We start from the raw sequence: 22,151 nt of genomic DNA, 5'->3' as shown, positions 1-22,151 counted from the left end.
ACAGTTACTTGACGAAACACATAAAAACTCACACGGGAGTAAAACTTTACACTTGTTCAACCTGTGGGAAGAATTACATACGAAAGAATGGTTTAATTTCTCACATGAGAATTCACACAGGTGAGAAGCCTTTCCCTTGTGGGAGCTGTGGTAAACGTTTCAGTCATAAATGCAGCTTAAAAATTCATGCGAGACTTCACACAGGTGAGAAGTCTTTCTCTTGTGGGACCTGTGGAAAAAGATTCACTCAAAAAGGACATTTAACTTATCACATTAGAATTCACACAGGTGAGAAGCCTTTCTCTTGTGGGACCTGTGGAAAAAGTTTCACACTTAAAGGACATTTAACTCGTCACATGATAATTCACACAGCTGAGAAGTCTTTCTTTTGTGGGACCTGTGGAAAGAGTTACAATCATCGAAGTAGTTTAACTCAGCACATGAGAATTCACAAAAGTGAGAAGCCTTTCTCTTGTGGGACCTGTGGAAAGAGTTACTATCAAAGAACGACTTTAACTCGGCACATGAGAATTCACAGAAGTGAGAAACCTTTCTCTTGTGGGACCTGTGGAAAGAGTTACATTCACAGACACAATTTAACTTATCACATGAGAATTCACACAAGTGAGAAACTTTTCTCTTGTGGGATCTGTGGAAAAAGTTTCACAAATAAAGCCGGTATAAGTGATCATATAAGAATTCACACAGGTGAGAAGCCTTACTCTTGTGTGACCTGTGGAAAAAGTTTCACTCAAAAAGGACATTTAACTCAGCACATGAAAATTCACACAGGTGAGAAGCCTTTTCTTGTGAGACTTGTGGAAAAAGTTTCACCCATAAAGCCGGTTTAACTGATCATATGAGAATTCACACAGATGAGAAGCCTTTCTCATGTGGGACCTGTGGTAAAAGTTTTAGGATGAAAAAACATTTACTTAAACACTTAAACATTCATATGCGTGCTTAACAGTGACGTGCGGTGAGGCTTTACGATGTATAACAGACACCATGTATGTTATTGTTTACATACAGAAAGTTTGCTCATTCATACAATGCTGGAGGGCAGAAAGACAGTTCTTTTACATGTCATCCATAGCTGCATTAACTAGATGAATCTTAGAAATGTAGGTATTAATTTTGTGGGATTATCCGCAGCAAAGGGAGAAACCTAAACCCTTTGCTGTGTATCACCCAAGCTATATGCAGACTCTTTGCCATAGCAATTGACAACAATGCCACTTTATGTTTTAGGATTTAATACCAAAAATAAAATATTCAAGAATTTTGCTCACAGAACAGAACATTGAGTTTGTTGCAGTAGTCTGTTTTGTCTTAGTGTTTTATTAAATAATGATTTCTGTGGTAGATTAGCTACTACTTCTACTTTACTGAATTCTTTACACATACAGACTGTGGCCCACAAAATGCACATTTTGTTAGAAAACTAATCAAAAACATTTTATTGCCATCTTAACCTTTACTTATAAATGAAAGCCATGCACCACCAATTCTGCACAATAAAGAACATCCAAAACCAAGCCTGTGCTCTGAGTGTCATGTATATTATTCTGTTTGAGAATCATCAGACTGTCTCGAAGCAAACCTTTCAGGTCCGGTGTTGGTCGCTTGCTGTCACTCTGGAGTTATGGAGTCACAATGTCTGGAATCTTGAGCGCCCCCTGCCATGAGGCAAGAGAACTGCCTGCCTCACGGTCATGATCGCTCCTCAGCACATGAAACGTGTTACACACAGTTGGTGACAAAAAACACTAAACATTATATACCTAAGCTAAATTATGGAAAATTGGTTCATATATTAAATGTTATTTTAATCGTTTCATTGGTGACATAGAGTCAGGAGGAGCATGCTCTCATTGAATGGCAGCCAGTGCAGGTAGTGAGGTTGATCTATCCCAGGTGAAGCTCAACTCGCTGCTGCCTCACCAGCTGCGCTTCCAAGAATGGGAAAACTCCAATAAATCAGCGAATTTGAGGAAATAAAAAAGCAAAATTGGTCAAGATAAATAAATACTTTTTAGTACAAAGCACAGAATGAAAATAGCAAGCCAAATAAAAAAATAAGCTAAATTATGGAAAATCAGTGTAAAGTGAAAATTGTGTTATTTCTTTTAACAATTTTATTAAATTATTTTAGTTATTTAACAATAGTATTGTTCAGTCTGATAAAGTATGTAGGCCAAGAACCAGTCAGATGGGTTTCCTGCTGACCTCTCTCTGCAGCAGTTGCAACAGACTGATAAGTGGACTACATGTCTCACCACAAATACCAAAGCAAGGCGCCAGAGTTTAACAGATAACAACAGATAGTTTAGGTAAATATAGTAAGAGCCCTAAGGTCTAACAAATTTCTCCATTGAATGTCAGAGGCTCAGAGTACGTACGAGGTCTGACAATGTTTTTGGTTTGCAAAAATGTTCCATTAGCATCCTGATTTTTGGAAACTCCCATATTTTGAACAAGAAGATGTTTATTAACTAAACATCTTTCAGTAAGGAAGAAGTTGCGTCTCTGTGGCTACATGTCTGTGCAGTAAACCTGTTCAACTGGAATTGACTCTGAGCCACGGCAGTGACCACGTTGTGTAAAGAATCCTATATATTGTGAGAGCTTGCAGCTCCAAGCCCGAGCTTATTGCAGGTACAGCTGCTGTGCTGTGGTTGCTGTGTGTTCTCCGTTTGCAAACGACAGAAATAAACAAATTTTCCTCTTTGCTATTTGCCAGAGTCTCAACCTGATCTGTTTCACACAGATTAGAATTATTTTTTTCCATGTCAGTTCATATGTTAAATGATTTTCAACCATTTCATTTGGCGACTGTTACTAGTATTATGTTTTGTTGTCACTCTTACATTAGTAGTTTATATTAGCAGTTTTTAATTTAAATTTAAAGGTTAGTTTAGCTTCTTAAGCTGCTACCCCCGCGACCCAACCTCGGATAAGCGATGGATGGATGGATGGATGGATGGATGGATGGATGGATGGATGGATGGATGGATGGATGGATGGATGGATGGATGGATGGATGGATGGATGGATGGATGTCAGTTTAGTGTTCTCACCCCAGAGAGGAGGAATTTGTTAAAGTGTGTGTAAAACATAACTAACATTTCTTTACCCTTGAGCATGTTTTTGCAGGTGGTCTTATCACCTTTAGGAGAACTTTCTGAGATACTCCTCAGTTGTAAAACTGTCTATGTATAGAATTTAGTTTCTGTGTTCCCCTTCATAATAGCCCCTTCTCTTAAGCTATAAAAAAGACAAGCTCTGAAGCAGAGTGTCAGTACTTCAAATCTCAAGTAAAAACGCACCTGTTTAGAATTGTATTTGAAATGTAATATGTATGGATTTGATTTTGTGGATATGTATGTAATCTTTTCTTTTTTTTCCTGTTGTGGACAACGGGGCCCGGCGAATACCCGTGGTTAAACGGACGGCGGAGTCCGGCGGTAACAGGCGCTTAAATTCCGTGACAAAGGGAAGGGGGAAGAAAGGGAAGGAAAAGAAAAAAAACAAAAAACCTTGGTATTTTATTCTATGTTGCATGCCTTTGTGTTTTGTGTTTATGATGTAAAGCACTTTGAAATGCCTTGTAGCTGAAATGTGCTATACAAATAAAATTTGATTGATTGATTGATACACACTGTGAGCGGCTTGGAGACACATTTTACTGTGTCTTCCCTTTTGCAACAGCTTGGTTGTGGTTCTTTTGGTTCCTGTATTGAGGGGGAAGCAATACGGGATATAACATTAGACTGTTAAATCACACACAAGAAATAAGAAAAAACCTTCAAATATGGCCCGTTTGCACAAGACCACATTTTTAGGATTTTGTTTTATTATTATTTTAATCATAAATACTGTTGGCATTAGCTGAGGAACATTTTCAAAATAAACAAAGATTAAAGGCTCGTAAAACTCCCGTTTGTGTGCAATTACTTTAATATAATGATTCACTCACTGAAATATAAGAACATTTTGTTAATGTTGTAAAATATTTAACATAACAGTTGAGCGGAAACTCAAAGTGGAAAATTCAAAGCGGAACTAAAAATCCTTTACAGTTTCTTCAGTGCAGTCAAAGTGAAACACAGGAGCCATCTCAGAGCGCACGAGGGAGCATTAGCTGTTCTTTTGTTAGACGGTTTGAAAACAGGTTTCCGTGTTTTCAGTGAAAATGTCTTCAGTTCAGCCTCAGAGAGTTTATCAAGCAGCAGGAAACTCCTGCTGAAGAAACATTCACAGAGTGGAAAGAAATCAACGTTAAGATGGAGGAAGAGATGGACGATCAGCGCAGACTGATGGATTTTACCCGGATACCCAAGATCATCTTGCACCGGATAGGTACGAAACAGCTTTAAATTTTACTCTGGAGAATTAAAAACAGGTTAAAGACAGCTCGAGACAATGTAGGAAACTTTCTGGGCCGATGTTTCAGATTAACTGGTTGAAACATTTGCGCGCCGCAGATGTTTCTGAATTGTAGGTGGCTGTGTGGATGCCTGTTGAAAAATGCCTCTTGTGTGACAAAACCGTTTGCAAAACATTATTATAGATCCCATTTGAAGCAAAAATGTTTAATGTTGCATTTGGAAAATTAGTTTCAAAGCAAGTTTCAACAGAGCAGCGTTCAGTGCGCTTCGAAAACACCGCATGGGAGCAGAACCAGATTAATGAGTAACACCACAATACCGAAGCTCATCTTGCAGCGGATAGGTACGAAACAGCTTCACGGTTTACTGATTAGTCAGGTTGAATAAAGTTGGAGATGTTTTAAAGAGGTTAAGAAGCGCTGAACTCAAAGAGCTTTTACTCCAAACTAAAAGACTAATAAATCCTCCGCAGCTGCAAACATTAAATACTTAAAAATGATCAACAGCGATCTATTAGTCATCATATAATATTATTCTATTATGATTTATTAATCATATAATAGGACAAGTACAGTTTCCGTGCCGCCTTTCTGTTTACCGACCAGTTTCAGGAAATACCTGGACACTGAATACTTAGGAAACAGCTTCACTGTTTACTGATAGACTGGTTAAACATCGCTGCATCTGAAACCTGTTTAAAGAATCCGCAAACATTATAAACATTAAATACTCAGTGGAGGCTGTCAGGGCCAGCAGGTTCTTCTCTGCTAGTCCTAAAAAATAAAAATAGTAAAAGTCTATTTTATAATAAATTGTATCTATAATTTATCTTTTATTCTACAAATTAGTTGCTTAGACTTAGACTTAGACTTAGACTTGACTTTATTGATCCCTTGGGAAGACTCCCTCAGGAAATTATAGTTACCAGCAGCTCACAGGCAAAAATGTGGCACACAGTAAGCATACACAAAAGAATACAAAAAAATACAAATTAAATACAAAACAAAGAATATAAATACAACACAAAAGGAAATTATAGCAATTTGGTGGATAGATTGACCAGTGATATGGTATTGCACTGTATGGTTTGGCCTGATAAATATGGAGTTCACATTTGTAGAAAAACTACTCCTTCTTCCCTCTGTCCTGTGTCACCTCCGACCCCCCAGTGAGGAGTTGTACAGTCTGAAGGCGTGGGGGACAAAGGAGTTCTTGAATCTATTGGTCCGGCACTTGGGAAGCAGCAGTCTGTCACTGAACAGGCTCCTCTGGCTGCTGATGACGGCATGTAGAGGGTGGCTGCTATCGTCTTATTGGTGTTATTGAGGTTGAATTTTACTTTAAAAAGTGCCTTAAACGCATCTCATGTCATTCTAAACACTTAGGCTTGTCGCGATCAACGATAAGTCAATTAATCGAACGATAAGTTAAAACTATCGACCTCATTTCAAATTGTTTATATCGTTTCTTCCTGCCTTTTCTCTTCCTGTTGATGACACTGAATGAAAAAAGGCTAAACTCCGGTGCTCTCCACTGACCCTCCCTTCCTTATTTCCTTAGTGTAATGCTCAGCTTGCGCTTCACGATCTGATGTCGCGGATTGTCCAAACCTGAGAGACACATTAGCGACAGAAATCCTCGCTATAACGGTTCGGTTGAAACCGTGTTGTGTCCAACAATGGACACAAAATAACAAGTCCAGTTCACTAACTTTGAAATCAGGCATTAATCAATTCCTTACTACAATCTACCTGCAATGCATTTAGCCAGTGTCAGTCTGACTGAATGAAAATCATTATAAACTATTTATGTCACGTTAACGAAGAACAGCTGAAAAGTTACCGGGTTTTCTGGTAGAAATTTCGCTCCAACTCCTAAAAGTGGTTCTGATGCAGCGACAGAACCAAACGCTGATTCTGATTCATTTGGTCCCGTAATGCTTGGTTGAAGATTGGCCGTACAAGCCAATCTTCAACCTAGTTATTTATATTTTCTTTGCACGAACTGTTGAATAAACATTCATGTTGTTTCCGATGTTTACTGGACTTCGGGTTGCATCGTGTCAGCTGTTCGGGATTCCCTCCGTGTTTCCCCTCAGAAAGCACGAGGAGAATCCGCGCTTTCTGATTGGCTGCCGGTCACATTCAACAGGCTGCGTCACGCTCCCAGTCTGGATAAATCCTTGATTTAGATCGGAGCGGCACAACGATCTACCGTAACACACAAGGGACAATCTCAGAACGAAGAACGTTCTAAGATTGTCGTTCGGGATAAAAAAAAAATTATGTAGTTTGAACTATTGCATCAGGCTGTCGGATTCTTCTCTATTTAAATCTAATTATTACTGAAGGCCAATATACTATACAGGCTTCATAATCTGCACTCATTTGGCTGAATGCAGTGTTTATTTCCACTTTGGCTTTATGTTGTTGAGTTTTAATTAAGTACATTTATTGTTAATGGAGACTAAGAATCTATTTTATTTTGGTTTTGGTTGTTTTATTTATTTTGTGTATCAGTCCCAGTATTAAGTGTCTTTTGAAAGTAAAGTGTATCTATCTTTGGCAGGAAATTGCATGTATTATTACGTAATTTCCATTAAATCAATGTAAAAAGGTCTTCAAACAATATTCTCATTTATCGCAATAATTTTTGAGACAATTTATCGCCCAGCAAAATCTGTTATCGTGACAGGCCACACTTAGAATGATCAACTTTGACCTGGACTGTTTACTATTCATCATATAATGTCTAAGTTACAGTTTATGATCCGTGACGGTCTGATCTTTACTCGTACTGGTTAAAGATTATTTTAAAAATAATTAGTTTTTATTGCTTTGTGTACCATCTGTTTGCTATTGCTTAGCTGCTTTCTATGTCAAATTAGACAATAAATAAATGACTGATTATATAAATCAGTTTAAGAGACAGATTAGAAAAATACTGCTTATAGTTGGCAAACATAGATGTTTTTTAATTCAAAATGAAAAGATTTATGCTGCTTTTTTAAGAATCTCAGGGTTTTTCACAGTGTTATAAGTCTGGAAATCCAGCAGGTTGAGCATTATTTGTTTATTAGTTGTAGTTTTTTATACATCAGTAACAGCGATAGACATGTAAAAGAGTCACTGTGGTGAAATGGTACAAGGAGACTGAGATCAGGTGTCTTTTATTAATTCACTAGAATGCAGTAACCACTGCTTGTCTTAACAAACTGCATACTGACAATTAGGGCTGTTATAAACAAATATTTTAGTAATGGAGTAATCTATCAATTATTCTTGTGATTAATCGAGTAATTGGTTAAAAAAATGATCAAATAAAATATTGGTAAATCTGGCATTAAACTAGTGTTACTATCAGATATCAATATGAGTCCAATCTTTCATATTTGAGCATCCCAAACACTAACAATTACAAAAACTAACCTGTAACAATAATATCTCACTTTCTAAGTTAATCTGAAGAAAAGTTCTACAACAATCTGAAATTATATTCAATTTAATAACAAAGAGGCAGGCTCACAAATACGCTAATAAAGAATGTCTGTGCTCCAGCCTTTGGTTTCTGTATTCATCTTCAGTGAGTTTAATGGATGAACTCTCACCTTGCACCATACCTGTCAAGCTTTATACAGGTAGAGTTTAAACTCTACCTGTATAAATTCTCCTGCAGCTCCTGTTATCAGCTCTGAACCAGCAGCTCCTGGAGGAGAAAGGCTGCCGTACTCCAGGCATCGCGCCGGTCATTTTAAAGATCCTTATTGGTTCCCCAAAAACGATGAAAACCCGAATGTTTTCATCAATTAATAAAATCCCCTTGGGCCCAACTTGAAAATTGGACGTTATGCTGCTAACATTTAGCTTTTGTCAACAACTCAGAGGTGGAAGTCAGAGCAACGCGTAATGCAAATAATATCCCGGCTGGAACACGGTGCGCTAAATAATGAAACATAAACTAACGAAGATTCGAGGCAGCTACATTTTCCTAGAAGAATTTTAATAATCGAGGTTCTGGAACCATTCCAGGAATCGTTTCAGCCCGACTAACAACTTCAGTGAACAAAGTTGCAAGTTATGGATAAAGGTCAAAAGGTCATTTCATGGTGATCCTGCAGTAACTGCAAAAAATAATACTACTAATAATAAGAAGAACATATAATTAAATGATTTTTTTTATGATTTTGATTGTGTAAGTTTACATTTTAATAATGTAATTGCATATTTCATAAGGTTTGCAGTAAATAAATGAATTTATATTATTGTCCATTTTCACCTTTCATATTTAATCTTCCAAATTGTCCAATATTCATGTCAAATATTTTCAATTGGTTCATTTTGCCATTATTTTCTGCATGTGCGCGATTAACAACAATCACCCAATGCTACCAATTCTGCTGTGAATCCCAGGAAAGTAAAGGCTGAGATTTATTTGTGCTTTTGAAAGTTTGTGTTGAGTGTGTGAGTGGAGCAATGTCTGACAATATCAGTGGGTGAGATTAAAAACACTGTAGTGTTTTGCTTTAGGTATTTTATGTCACTCTTTCATGTTGATATATATCTTGTAGCTACATGGAGGAAGAAAACTTTTTCTGACATTGGTCTAGAAACCGCTAAATTAAGTTATCGCCATCTATTTTACTCACCTGGAGGTCCTTAATGTCATATTTTCACTCACATCTAGTTCCATTCTGGTCAGAAGAACCTCATTGGTTGAAATAATTTTCATTCTTGTCAGATTATAATTTTAGAATAACCCAAGAAAATCCTGTTTTGATACTTTGAGGTTAAAGTGAAGAATTTCTTGCATGATTGACATTTAAAAGCTTTTGTTTTTCTTTTTGTTCAGATCTCTCACAATGTTGTGTGTGTGAAGAGGAAGAGGTTCTCAATGAAACAGAACCACAGAGGAACCAACTCATCTCTCATGGCTCTGCTGAGGATGAGAACCAGGATCAGGAAGGAAGCAATTCTGAAGACCCAGAAAAAAAGAAAAAGGAAGAACAGAAACAAAAGGAGAGATATGAGAAAACCAAACAGCAGAAAGAAAGAACTGACAATGAAAATGCTCATCGAGGGCAAAAATTATACTCTTGTAAAATTTGTGATAAAAACTTATCTTATAACTGTAACTTTTGAGACACATGAAAACTCACACAGGAATAAAACGTTTCACTTGTTCAGCCTGTGGGAAAAGTTGCAGTTACAGAAGGACTTTAACTAAGCACATGAGAATTCACACAGGTGAGAAGCCTTTCTCTTGTGGCATTTGTGGAAAAAGTTTCAGCCGAAAAGACACTTTAAATGGTCATAAGACAATTCACACAGGAGAGAAGCCTTTCTCTTGTGGGACTTGTGGTAAAAGTTTCACCCTTAAAACAACTTTAAATCAGCATTTGAGAATTCACACAGGTGAGAAGCCTTTCTCATGTGGGACCTGTGGAAAGAGTTTCTCTCAAAAAGTTCAATTAAATGTTCACATGAGAATTCACACAGGTGAGAAGCCTTTCTCTTGTGGGAGCTGTGGAAAGAGTTACAGTGACAGAAGGACTTTAACTGAGCACATTGGAATTCACACAGGAGAGAAGCCTTTCTCTTGTGGGACTTGTGGTAAAAGTTTCACCCTTAAAAGAACTTTAAATGATCATTTGAGAATTCACACAAGTGAGAAGCCTTTTTCTTGTGGGACCTGTGGAAGGAGTTTCTCTGAAAAAGGTAATTTAAATGTTCATGTGAGAATTCACACAGGTGAGAAGCCTTTCTCTTGTGGCATTTGTGGAAAAAGTTTCAGCCGAAAAGACACTTTAAATGTTCATAAGAGAATTCACACAGAAGAGAAGCCTTTTTCTTGTGGGAGCTGTGGAAAGAGTTTTTCTCAAAAAGTTAAATTAAATGTTCACATGAGAATTCACACAGGTGAGAAGCCTTTCTCTTGTGGGAGCTGTGGAAGGAGTTTCTCTGAAAAAGGTAATTTAAATGTTCATGTGAGAATTCACACAGGTGAGAAGCCTTTCTCTTGTGGCATTTGTGGAAAAGTTTCAGCCTAAAAGACACTTTAAATGTTCATAAGAGAATTCACACAGAAGAGAAGCCTTTCTCTTGTGGGACTTGTGGTAAAGGTTTCACCCTTAAAACAACTTTAAATGATCATTTGAGAATTCACACAGGTGAGAAGCCGTTCTCTTGTGGGATCTGTGGAAAGAGTTCTCTAAAAAAGTTCAATTAAATGTTCGCATGAGAATTCACACAGGTGAGAAGCCTTTCTGTTGTGGGTTCTGTGGAAAGAGTTTCTCTGAAAAACGTCTTTTAAATGTTCACATGAGAATTCACACAGGTGAGAAGCCTTTCTCTTGTGGGAGCTGTGGAAAGAGTTTCTCTCAAAAAGGTCAGTTAAATGTTCACATGAGAATTCACACAGGTGAGAAGCCTTTTTCTTGTGGGAGCTGTGGAAAGAGTTACAGTGACAGAAGGACTTTAACTGAGCACATTGGAATTCACACAGGAGAGAAGCCTTTCTCTTGTGGGACCTGTGGAAAGAGTTTCTCTCAAAAGGTAATTTAAATGTTCACATGAGAATTCACACAGGTGAGAAGCCTTTCTCTTGTGGCATTTGTGGAAAAAGTTTCAGCCGAAAAGACACTAAATGTTCATAAGAGAATTCACACAGGAGAGAAGCCTTTCTCTTGTGGGACTTGTGGTAAAAGTTTCACCCTTAAAACAACTTTAAATGATCATTTGAGAATTCACACAGGTGAGAAGCCGTTCTCTTGTGGGATCTGTGGAAGAGTTTCTCTAAAAAAGGTCATTTAAATGGTCACATGAAAATTCACAACATTTCTCTTGTGGAATCCGTGGAGTTACAATGACAGAAGTAATTTAACTCGTCACATAAAGACTCATACTAGAAACTTTTGGAACAAAACAGAACTGATCCGTTTTTGTGTCCAATGGAAAATCTGGTTGGATAATGTAAACAGCAAGTAGAAAACGAATTCTTGCAGGCTGCTAGTGATTCACTGTGACTGTTTGTTTCATTGTCCAGCCATAAACCTGAGGTCTGATTTCTGCTATCAGCTTGTTTTTCTTAATCCAGTTTTTGTTTTAGTTCTCAGTCGTATTTGTGCTTAAGATCCCCATTAGATAGTGAAGTTAAAGAGGGGACCACATTCAGACGGGATTCATTTCTGCGGGTTTTCATTTTGTTCTGTAGCATGTAGAATAATTTAGTTTAGCTTTTACATTTTTGACCGACTGAATGTAAAATACTTTAGGAATGAAAGCAGTGAAATCTTGTTTTTTTATTAATAAAACAAATGTTTGTTTGAATAAAATCTCAAAAATACTTTTGATCTGGTCAGGTTTTGATGTAGAGTTAACCACAAACAGATTTATAATTTTCAAATTGTTTTGTCATTGTTTTACTTTGGTATGAGAAGCAAAGTTTATGATTAAGAAGGAGTGTTGAAAATGTACCAGTATTTTGAGCAGAATGTGCTTTTTAATAAACATTGATTTTAATAAAATTGGATTGTTCAATGATTGTCATCATGAAAAACTTTTGCAATATTTTTAAATGTCAGCTTTATGTAAAGCATCTAAAGATCCTGGCAATAACAGTAAAACTTGAGTTTCACAGAAATTTCTATATTAAAATTCAAGACATTTTAAAAAAGGTCACATTCATTAAATTTTACAAAATTAAAGTATTTTTCATAACTGATTTATTATTCTAATCTCAAATGTAATGTTTTCATTAGTTATTAATTCTCCACTGTCAGAAACTACATGGACCTTTTTTACACCTTTCAGTTACTGTAACCAGAGAAAACACTGCAGACGATCTGCAACACTGTAATGTGACACAAAAGCAAACCAGAAATCTCTTTTGCATTCTAAGGATATTTTAAAAAATGTCACAAATTCATAAGTTAGTCAACTCACACAATGTCTTCTGTAGTTAAGAGCTTTGGATTTCTGATCTTTTAGTTTTGTTGACCTCAGTCAAATGAGTTTCCCTCTTTCTGATCTGATGTAGATCAAGAAGCACTGAAGGAAAAACATCTTCAAGTTAAAAACATTAAATACAGGATTTTGTTCGTATTACCATCCAAATTAATCAACTCAAATTTGATTCTTATTTCTTACACTTGTAAAAATGGCTGAGTCAGTGATTTCTACAACAGCTGTTTGAGCTGAAACAATGTAGTTGTAGTATCAGGCTCTTGTCAGTAGGTGGCAGCATAAAGTTGCGTCTCTGTCAGGCCTGCAGGTGGAGACATGATGTGTGGGTTGTTGCTGCTGGAGGTGAATCATTCAACAGAAACTCATCACCAGTTTTTCTGAACCAGTCAAGTTCTGATCGCCTGAAAGGTTCCTGACATATCGAGTCTGGAAAAACAAAGAATCTGGACAGAACCAGATTAGTGTGGCACATGTTGTAACATAGATGATAAAGACATGAGTCCTGCCAGATCAAGTGTCTCAGTGTTTTCCTTGGTTATTTTATGTGTCTGGTTCCATTTTCCCTTTTGTCTGATTTTAAATGAATGATTAATAACATTGCCTGCTCAGGTTGTACATATATTGTGTAGCCGGGGCATCTTGTCCATGAAGTATGGTGCTGCGCACTCTTCCGCTTGCCCATGTAGGGGAGACGTTGGTTTATTAGGGAGACGGGTAATCAGCATTTACATTTAAAAGCAGGATGATCGCGGAGGGGATCAGAGCTCAGTCTGATTCATCTAGAGGTTTGTTCAACATGCAGCGTGCGCTGGGTTTACAATTATTTCTGATGCCTCCACTTTATTGTTGCAGGAAACTTGCTCTTAGAGAGGATGTACAGAACTCCATCAGCTGTTTTATTGTAGAGAAGGTAAAGGCAGTTTATTATTATTTGGCTATTTAAGGTATTTGTCTAATTGTATTTCTGTTGTGTGCAGGTTGGCCTGCTACTGTTTCAGTTTTTTTAGTTTTGATTTCAGGGTTGCATTAGTTTAGAATTTATTTTCTGAATAGTTAGTGATTAAATTCTTTATTTCTTTTGGGGTTTTGTCGTCGAGGGGAAGTGGAGTTTTTATTGTCCAGCCCTCCAGGCTTGTTTGTAAAGCAAAAGGATCGATGCTGTCCCCGGGTTCCAAGCTGTTTCATCCAGATTCAGGAGAGCAGTGGAAGGAGAGTTTGTCTTTTCTTTGCTTTTTTACTCACAAGGGATTTTTTTGTGTGTGTGTTTTTGTTTGGGAGCACTCAGGTCCATTTAGTTATATTTGGGTTTTATTATTATTCCTCCCCCAAGCAGTCTAACTTTATTTAATTGGGTTTTAACTGGCTTTCAGCTCTAAGGTTTCCAGGGCCAACATCGTCTCCTACATTTAGTGTGGTCATTTTTGTAAAATAAAATAAACTGACTATTTATGCCTGTAGGCTTTTTGAACTTTATAAACTGTGTTTATTTTGCAACAGTGTCTTTGGTAATTTTTCACAAACTTATCTGTGTGATCTGGTAAAAAGAGGATTTATGTTTCTCCACACATAACAAAAGCTCTGCCCAAGGTCACATACATATTGTGCTATCAACGCAATTCTGATTTTCTGTTTTTTATGAAAGTGATCTCATGTCTCACATTTTATCTCTTCAGTGATCTTTCATGTTTTCACTTTCTTGGCAACACGGCTTCTTTCACAAGACAAGTCAGTTATTCGCAATCTTCTCAAGACAAAACAACAAATCTGTGTTCCTCTAAAATATATGTAGTCATTTACAGTTTAACTTCAAGACTGATTTACAAAATACAAATACATACCTGATATAACATGAGTCTGTGTGACAAGCTAAAAATCACACAAGAAATAAGAAAATACATTCAAATACGGTCCTTTTGTACAATCAAAAGTATCTTATGATAATTGGCTCCAAGCCCACACTTTTAGTATTTTTTATTCTTTTAATCATAAATGCTGTGTTTCAATTAGCTGAGGAAAATTTTCTAAATAAACAGATTAAAAGCTTGTAAAAACTCCCGTTTGTATGTAATTACTTTAATACTGTTTTTCACTCATTGAAATATATATGAACCTTTTATTAATGTAAAAATATTTAATTTAGTTGTATGTTCAGAGAAAACTCAAAGCGGAACATTAAAAGCGGAACTAAAAGTCGTTTACAGTTTCTTCCGTGCAGTCAAAGTGAAACACAGGAGCCATCTCAGAGCGCACGAGGGAGCATTAGCTGTTCTTTTGTTAGACGGTTTGAAAACAGGTTTGGTGTTTCGGTAAATATTTCCGTGTTTTCAGTAAAAATGTCTTCAGTTCAGCCTCAGAGAGTTTATCAAGCAGCAGGAAACTCCTGCTGAAGAAACATTCACAGAGTGGAAAGAAATCAACGTTAAGATGGAGGAAGAGATGGACGATCAGCGACTGATGGATTTTACCCGGATACCCAAGATCATCTTGCACCGGATAGGTACGAAACAGCTTTAAATTTTACTCTGGAGAATTAAAAACAGGTTAAAGACAGCTCGAAACAATGTAGGAAACTTTCTGGGCCGATGTTTCAGATTCACTGGTTGAAACATTTGCGCGCCGCAGATGTTTCTGAATTGTAGGTGGCTGTGTGGATGCCTGTTGAAAAATGCCTCTTGTGTGACAAAACCGTTTGCAAAACATTATTATAGATCCCATTTGAAGCAAAAATGTTTAATGTTGCATTTGGAAATTAGTTTCAAAGCAAGTTTCAACAGAGCAGCGTTCAGTGCGCTTCGAAAACACCGCATGGGAGCAGAACCAGATTAATGAGTAACACCACAATACCGAAGATCATCTTGCACCGGATAGGTACGAAACAGCTTCACGGTTTTACTGATTAGTCAGGTTGAATAAAGTTGGAGATGTTTTAAAGAGGTTAAGAAGTGCTGAACTCAAAGAGCTTTTACTCCAAACTAAAAGACTAATAAATCCTCCGCAGCTGCAAACATTAAATACTTAAAAATGATCAACAGCGATCTATTAGTCATCATATAATATTATTCTATTATGATTTATTAATCATATAATAGGACAAGTACAGTTTCCGTGCCGCCTTTCTGTTTACCGACCAGTTTCAGGAAATACCTGGACACTGAATACTTAGGAAACAGCTTCACTGTTTACTGATAGACTGGTTAAACATCGCTGCATCTGAAACCTGTTTAAAGAATCCGCAAACATTATAAACATTAAATACTCAGTGGAGGCTGTCAGGGCCAGCAGGTTCTTCTCTGCTAGTCCTAAAAAATAAAATAGAAAAAGTCTATTTTATAATAAATTGTATCTATAATTTATCTTTTATTCTACAAATTAGTTGCTTATTGATGTTATTGAGGTTGAATTTTACTTTAAAAAGTGCCTTAAACGCATCTCATGTCATTCTAAACACTTAGGCCTGTCGCAATCAACGATAAGTCAATTAATCGAACGATAAGTTAAAACTATCGACCTCATTTCAATTATTGTTTATATCGTTTCTTCCTGCCTTTTTCTCTTCCTGTTGATGACACTGAATGAAAAAAGGCTAAACTCCGGTGCTCTCCACTGACCCTCCCTTCCTTATTTCCTTAGTGTAATGCCCAGCTTGCGCTTCACGATCTGATGTCGCGGATTGTCCAAACCTGAGAGACACATTAGCGACAGAAATCCTCGCTATAACGGTTCGGTTGAAACCGTGTTGTGTCCAACAATGGACACAAAATAACAAGTCCAGTTCACTAACTTTGAAATCAGGCATTAATCAATTCCTTACTACAATCTACCTGCAATGCATTTAGCCAGTGTCAGTCTGACTGAATGAAAATCATTATAACTATTTATGTCACGTTAACGAAGAACAGCTGAAAAGTTACCGGGTTTTCTGGTAGAAATTTCGCTCCACTCCTAAAAGTGGTTCTGATGCAGCGACAGAACCAAACGCTGATTCTGATTCATTTGGTCCCGTAATGCTTGGTTGAAGATTGGCCGTACAAGCCAATCTTCAACCTAGTTATTTATATTTTCTTTGCACGAACTGTTGAATAAACATTCATGTTGTTTCCGATGTTTACTGGACTTCGGGTTGCATCGTGTCAGCTGTTCGGGATTCCCTCCGTGTTTCCCCTCAGAAAGCACGAGGAGAATCCGCGCTTTCTGATTGGCTGCCGGTCACATTCAACAGGCTGCGTCACGCTCCCAGTCTGGATAAATCCTTGATTTAGATCGGAGCGGCAAACGATCTACCGTAACACACAAGGGACAATCTCAGAACGAAGAACGTTCTAAGATTGTCGTTCGGGATAAAAAAAAAAATTATGTAGTTTGAACTATTGCATCAGGCTGTCGGATTCTTCTCTATTTAAATCTAATTATTACTGAAGGCCAATATACTATACAGGCTTCATAATCTGCACTCATTTGGCTGAATGCAGTGTTTATTTCCACTTTGGCTTTATGTTGTTGAGTTTTTAATTAAGTACATTTATTGTTAATGGAGACTAAGAATCTATTTTATTTTTGGTTTTGGTTGTTTTATTTATTTTGTGTATCAGTCCCAGTGTTAAGTGTCTTTTGAAAGTAAAGTGTATCTATCTTTGGCAGGAAATTGCATGTATTATTACGTAATTTCCATTAAATCAATGTAAAAAGGTCTTCAAACAATATTCTCATTTATCGCAATAATTTTGAGACAATTTATCGCCCAGCAAAATCTGTTATCGTGACAGGCCACACTTAGAAGGATCAACTTTGACCTGGACTGTTTACTTTCATCATATAATGTCTAAGTTTACAGTTTATGATCCGTGACGGTCTGATCTTTACTCGTACTGGTTAAAGATTATTTTAAAAATAATTAGTTTTTATTGCTTTGTGTACCATCTGTTTGCTATTGCTTAGCTGCTTTCTATGTCAAATTAGACAATAAATAAATGACTGATTATATAATCAGTTTAAGAGACAGATTAGAAAAATACTGCTTATAGTTGGCAAACATAGATGTTTTTTAATTCAAATGAAAAGATTTATGCTGCTTTTTTAAGAATCTCAGGTTTTTCCCAGTTATAAGTCTGGAAATCCAGCAGGTTGAGCATTATTTGTTCATTAGTTGTAGTTTTTTATACATCAGTAACAGCGATAGACATGTAAGAGTCACTGTGGTGAAATGGTACAAGGAGACTGAGATCAGGTGTCTTTTATTAATTCACTAGAATGCAGTAACCACTGCTTGTCTTAACAAACTGCATACTGACAACTAGGGCTGTTTATAATCAAATATTTTAGTAATTGAGTAATCTATCAATTATTCTTGTGATTAATCGAGTAATTGGTTAAAAAATGATCAAATAAAATATTGGTAAATCTGGCATTAAACTAGTGTTACTATCAGATATCAATATGAGTCCAATCTTTCATATTTGAGCATCCCGAACACTAACAGTTACAAAAACTAACCTGTAACAATAATATCTCACTTTCTAAGTTAATCTGAAGAAAAGTTCTACAACAATCTGAAATTATATTCAATTTAATAACAAAGAGGCAGGCTCACAAATACGCTAATAAAGAATGTCTGTGCTCCAGCCTTTGGTTTCTGTATTCATCTTCAGTGAGTTTAATGGATGAACTCTCACCTTGCACCATACCTGTCAAGCTTTATACAGGTAGAGTCTACTCTACCTGTATAAATTCTCCTGCAGCTCCTGTTATCAGCTCTGAACCAGCAGCTCCTGGAGGAGAAAGGCTGCCGTACTCCAGGCATCGCGCCGGTCATTTTAAAGATCCTTATTGGTCCCCCAAAAACGATGAAAACCCGAATGTTTTCATCAATTAATAAAATCCCCTTGGGCCCAACTTGAAAATTGGACGTTATGCTGCTAACATTTAGCTTTTGTCAACAACTCAGAGGTGGAAGTCAGAGCAACGCGTAATGCAAATAATATCCCGGCTGGAACACGGTGCGCTAAATAATGAAACAAAAACTAACGAAGCTTCGAGGCAGCTACATTTTCCTAGAGGAATTTTAATAATCGAGATTCTGGAACCATTCCAGGAATCGTTTCAGCCCGACTAACAACTTCAGTGAACAAAGTTGCAAGTTATGGATAAAGGTCAAAAGGTCATTTCATGTGATCCTGCAGTAACTGCAAAAAATAATACTACTACTAATAATAAGAACATATAATTAAATGATTATTTTTTTTATGATTTTGATTGTGTAAGTTTACATTTTAATAATGTAATTGCATATTTCATAAGGTTTGCAGTAAATAAATGAATTTATATTATTGTCCATTTTCACCTTTCATATTTAATCTTCCAAATTGTCCAATATTCATGTCAAATATTTTCAATAGGACCATTTGCCATTATTTTCTGCATGTGCGCGATTAACAACAATCACCCACTGTTATCAGTTCTGCTGTGAATCATAGGAAAGTAAAGGCTGAGATTTATTTGTGCTTTTGAAAGTTTGTGTTGAGTGTGTGAGTGGAGCAATGTCTGACAATATCAGTGGTTGAGATTAAAAACACTGTAGTGTTTTGCTTTAGGTATTTTATGTCACTCTTTCATGTTGATATATATCTTGTAGCTACATGGAGGAAGAAACCTTTTCTGACATTGGTCTGGAAACCACTAGATTATTATCGCCATCTATTTTGCTCACCTGGAGGTCCTTAATGTCATATTTTCACTCACATCTAGTTCCATTCTGGTCAGAAGAACCTCGTTGGTTGAAATAATTTTCATTCTTGTCAGATTATAATTTTAGAATAACCCAAGAAAATCCTGTTTTGATACTTTGAGGTTAAAGTGAAGAATTTCTTGTTTGATTGACATTTAAAAGCTTTTTTTTTTCTTTTTGTCCAGATCTCTCACAATGCAGTGAAGAGGAGGAGATTCTCAATGAAACAAAACCACAGAGGAACCAACTCATCTCTCATGGCTCTGCAGAAACTGAGAACCAGGATCAGGAAGGAATCAATTCTGAAGACCAGAAAAAAAGAAAAAGGAAGAACAGAAACAAAAGGAGAGATATGAGAAAACCAAACAGCAGAAAGAAAGAACTGACAATGAAAATGCTCATCGAGGGCAAAAATTATATTCCTGTAAAATTTGTGATAAAAACTTTTCTTATAACTGTAACTTTTTGAGACACATGAGAACTCACACAGGGGTAAAACGTTTCACTTGTTCAGCCTGTGGGAAAAGTTACAGTGACAGAAGGACTTTAACTAAGCACATGAGAATTCACACAGGTGAGAAGCCTTTCTCTTGTGGCATTTGTGGAAAAAGTTTCAGCCAAAAAGACACTTTAAATGTTCATAAGAGAATCCACACGGGAGAGAAGCCTTTCTCTTGTGGGACTTGTGGTAAAAGTTTCACCCTTAAAACAACTTTAATTTGTCATTTGAGAATTCACACAAGTGAGAAGCCTTTTTCTTGTGGGAACTGTGGAAAGAGTTTCTCTCAAAAAGGTACTTTAAATGTTCACATGAGAATTCACACAGGTGAGAAGCCTTTCTCTTGTGGGAGCTGTGGAAAGAGTTACAGTGACAGAAGGACTTTAACTGAGCACATTGGAATTCACACAGGAGAGAAGCCTTTCTCTTGTGGGACTTGTGTAAAAGTTTCACCCTTAAAAGAACTTTAAATAAGCATTTGAGAATTCACACAAGTGAGAAGCCTTTTTCTTGTGGGAGCTGTGGAAAGAGTTACAGTGACAGAAGGACTTTAACTGAGCACATTGGAATTCACACAGAAGAGAAGCCTTTCTTTTGTGGGAGCTGTGGAAAGAGTTTCTCTCAAAAAGGTAATTTAAATGTTCACATGAGAATTCACACAGGTGAGAAGCCTTTCTCTTGTGGGAGCTGTGGAAAGAGTTTCTCTCAAAAAGGTCAGTTAAATGTTCACATGAGAATTCACACAGGTGAGAAGCCTTTCTCTTGTGGGAGCTGTGGAAAGAGTTGCAGTGACAGAAGGACTTTAACTGAGCACATTGGAATTCACACAGGAGAGAAGCCTTTCTCTTGTGGGACTTGTGGTAAAAGTTTCACCCTTAAAAGAACTTTAAATAAGCATTTGAGAATTCACACAAGTGAGAAGCCTTTTTCTTGTGGGAGCTGTGGAAAGAGTTACAGTGACAGAAGGACTTTAACTGAGCACATTGGAATTCACACAGGAGAAGCCTTTCTCTTGTGGGACTTGTGGTAAAAGTTTCACCCTTAAAAGAACTTTAAATAAGCATTTGAGAATTCACACAAGTGAGAAGCCTTTCTCTTGTGGGAGCTGTGGAAAGAGTTTCTCTCAAAAAGGTAATTTAAATGTTCACATGAGAATTCACACAGGTGAGAAGCCTTTCTCTTGTGGGAGCTGTGGAAAGAGTTACAGTGACAGAAGGACTTTAACTAAGCACATTGGAATTCACACAGGAGAAGCCTTTCTTTTGTGGGAGCTGTGGAAAGAGTTTCTCTCAAAAAGGTAATTTAAATGTTCACATGAGAATTCACACAGGTGAGAAGCCTTTCTCTTGTGGCATTTGTGGAAAAGTTTCAGCCGAAAAGACACTTTAAATGTTCATAAGAGAATTCACACAGGAGAGAAGCCTTTCTCTTGTGGGACTTGTGGTAAAAGTTTCACCCTTAAAACAACTTTAAATGATCATTTGAGAATTCACACAGGTGAGAAGCCGTTCTCTTGTGGGATCTGTGGAAAGAGTTTCTCTAAAAAAGGTCATTTAAATGGTCACATGAAAATTCACAACATTTCTCTTGTGGAATCCGTGGACTTACAATGACAGAAGTAATTTAACTCGTCACATAAAGACTTTCTCATACTAGAAACTTTTGGAACAAAACAGAACTGATCCGTTTTTTGTGTCCAATGGAAAATCTGGTTGGATAATGTAAACAGGAAATAGAAAACAAATTCTTGCAGGCTGCTAGTGATTCACTGTGACTGTTTGTTTCATTGTCCAGCCATGATAAACCTGAGGTCTGATTTCTGCTATCAGCTTGTTTTTTTTAGTCCAGTTTTTTGTTTTAGTTCTCAGTCGTATTTGTGCTTAAGATCCCCATTAGATAGTGAAGTTAAATAGGGGATCACATTCAGACAGGATTCATTTCTGCGGGTTTTCGTTTTGTTCTGTAGCATGTAGAATAATTTAGTTTAGCTTTTACATTTTTGTGTCTGACTGAATTTAAAATACTTTAGAAATGAAAGCAGTGAAATCTTGTTTTTTTATTAATAAAACAAATGTTTGTTTGAATAAAATCTCAAAAATACTTTTGATCTGGTCAGGTTTTGATGTAGAGTTAACCACAAACAGATTTATATTTTTCCTTTTTTTTTTTGTCATTGTTTTACTTTGGTATGAGAAGCAAAGTTTATTATAAAGAAGTAATGTTAAAAATGTACCAGTCGTTTGAGGAGAATGTGCTTTTTAATAAACATTGATTTTAATAAATATTGATGGATTATTCAATGATTGTCATCATGATTAACTTTTGCAATATTTTTAAATGTCAGCTTTAAGTAAAGCATCTAAAGATCCTTGCAATAACAGTGAAACTTGAGTTTCACACAAAATTCTATATTAAAATTCAAGACATTTTAAAAAAGGTCACGTTCATTAAATTTTTAAAAAATAAATTTTTCATAACTTATTCTAATCTCAAATGTAATGTTTTCATTAGTTATTAATTCTGCATTGTCAGAAACTACATGGACCTTTTTTACACCTTTCAGTTACTGCAACCAGAGA

General features: G+C 36.5%; 1 protein-coding gene and 1 pseudogene across 1 annotated transcript; both read left to right on the top strand.

Moving 5' to 3' along the window:
• On the top strand, positions 1-961 carry LOC129351297 (gastrula zinc finger protein XlCGF8.2DB-like). Its single transcript, XM_055020189.1, has one exon. It carries the CDS (start codon positions 105-107, stop codon positions 849-851), a length of 747 nt encoding a protein of 248 aa, XP_054876164.1. The 5' UTR covers positions 1-104; the 3' UTR covers positions 852-961.
• A 3,269-nt stretch (positions 962-4,230) lies between these two features.
• On the top strand, positions 4,231-21,696 carry LOC129351294 (zinc finger protein 208-like; annotated as a pseudogene).
• The last annotated feature ends 455 nt before the right edge of the window (positions 21,697-22,151 follow it).

The sequence above is a fragment of the Poeciliopsis prolifica genome, unplaced genomic scaffold, assembly GCF_027474105.1.
Source record: "Poeciliopsis prolifica strain line A6 unplaced genomic scaffold, Auburn_PproV2 SCAFFOLD066, whole genome shotgun sequence".
NCBI lineage: Eukaryota > Metazoa > Chordata > Actinopteri > Cyprinodontiformes > Poeciliidae > Poeciliopsis > Poeciliopsis prolifica.
This window is presented reverse-complemented; position numbering and strand designations above follow the sequence as displayed.

Bases quoted from the DNA above. Each gene is read 5' to 3' on its own strand.
- LOC129351297 (XM_055020189.1), top strand. From the start codon at position 105: ATGAGAATTCACACAGGTGAGAAGCCTTTCCCTTGTGGGAGCTGTGGT.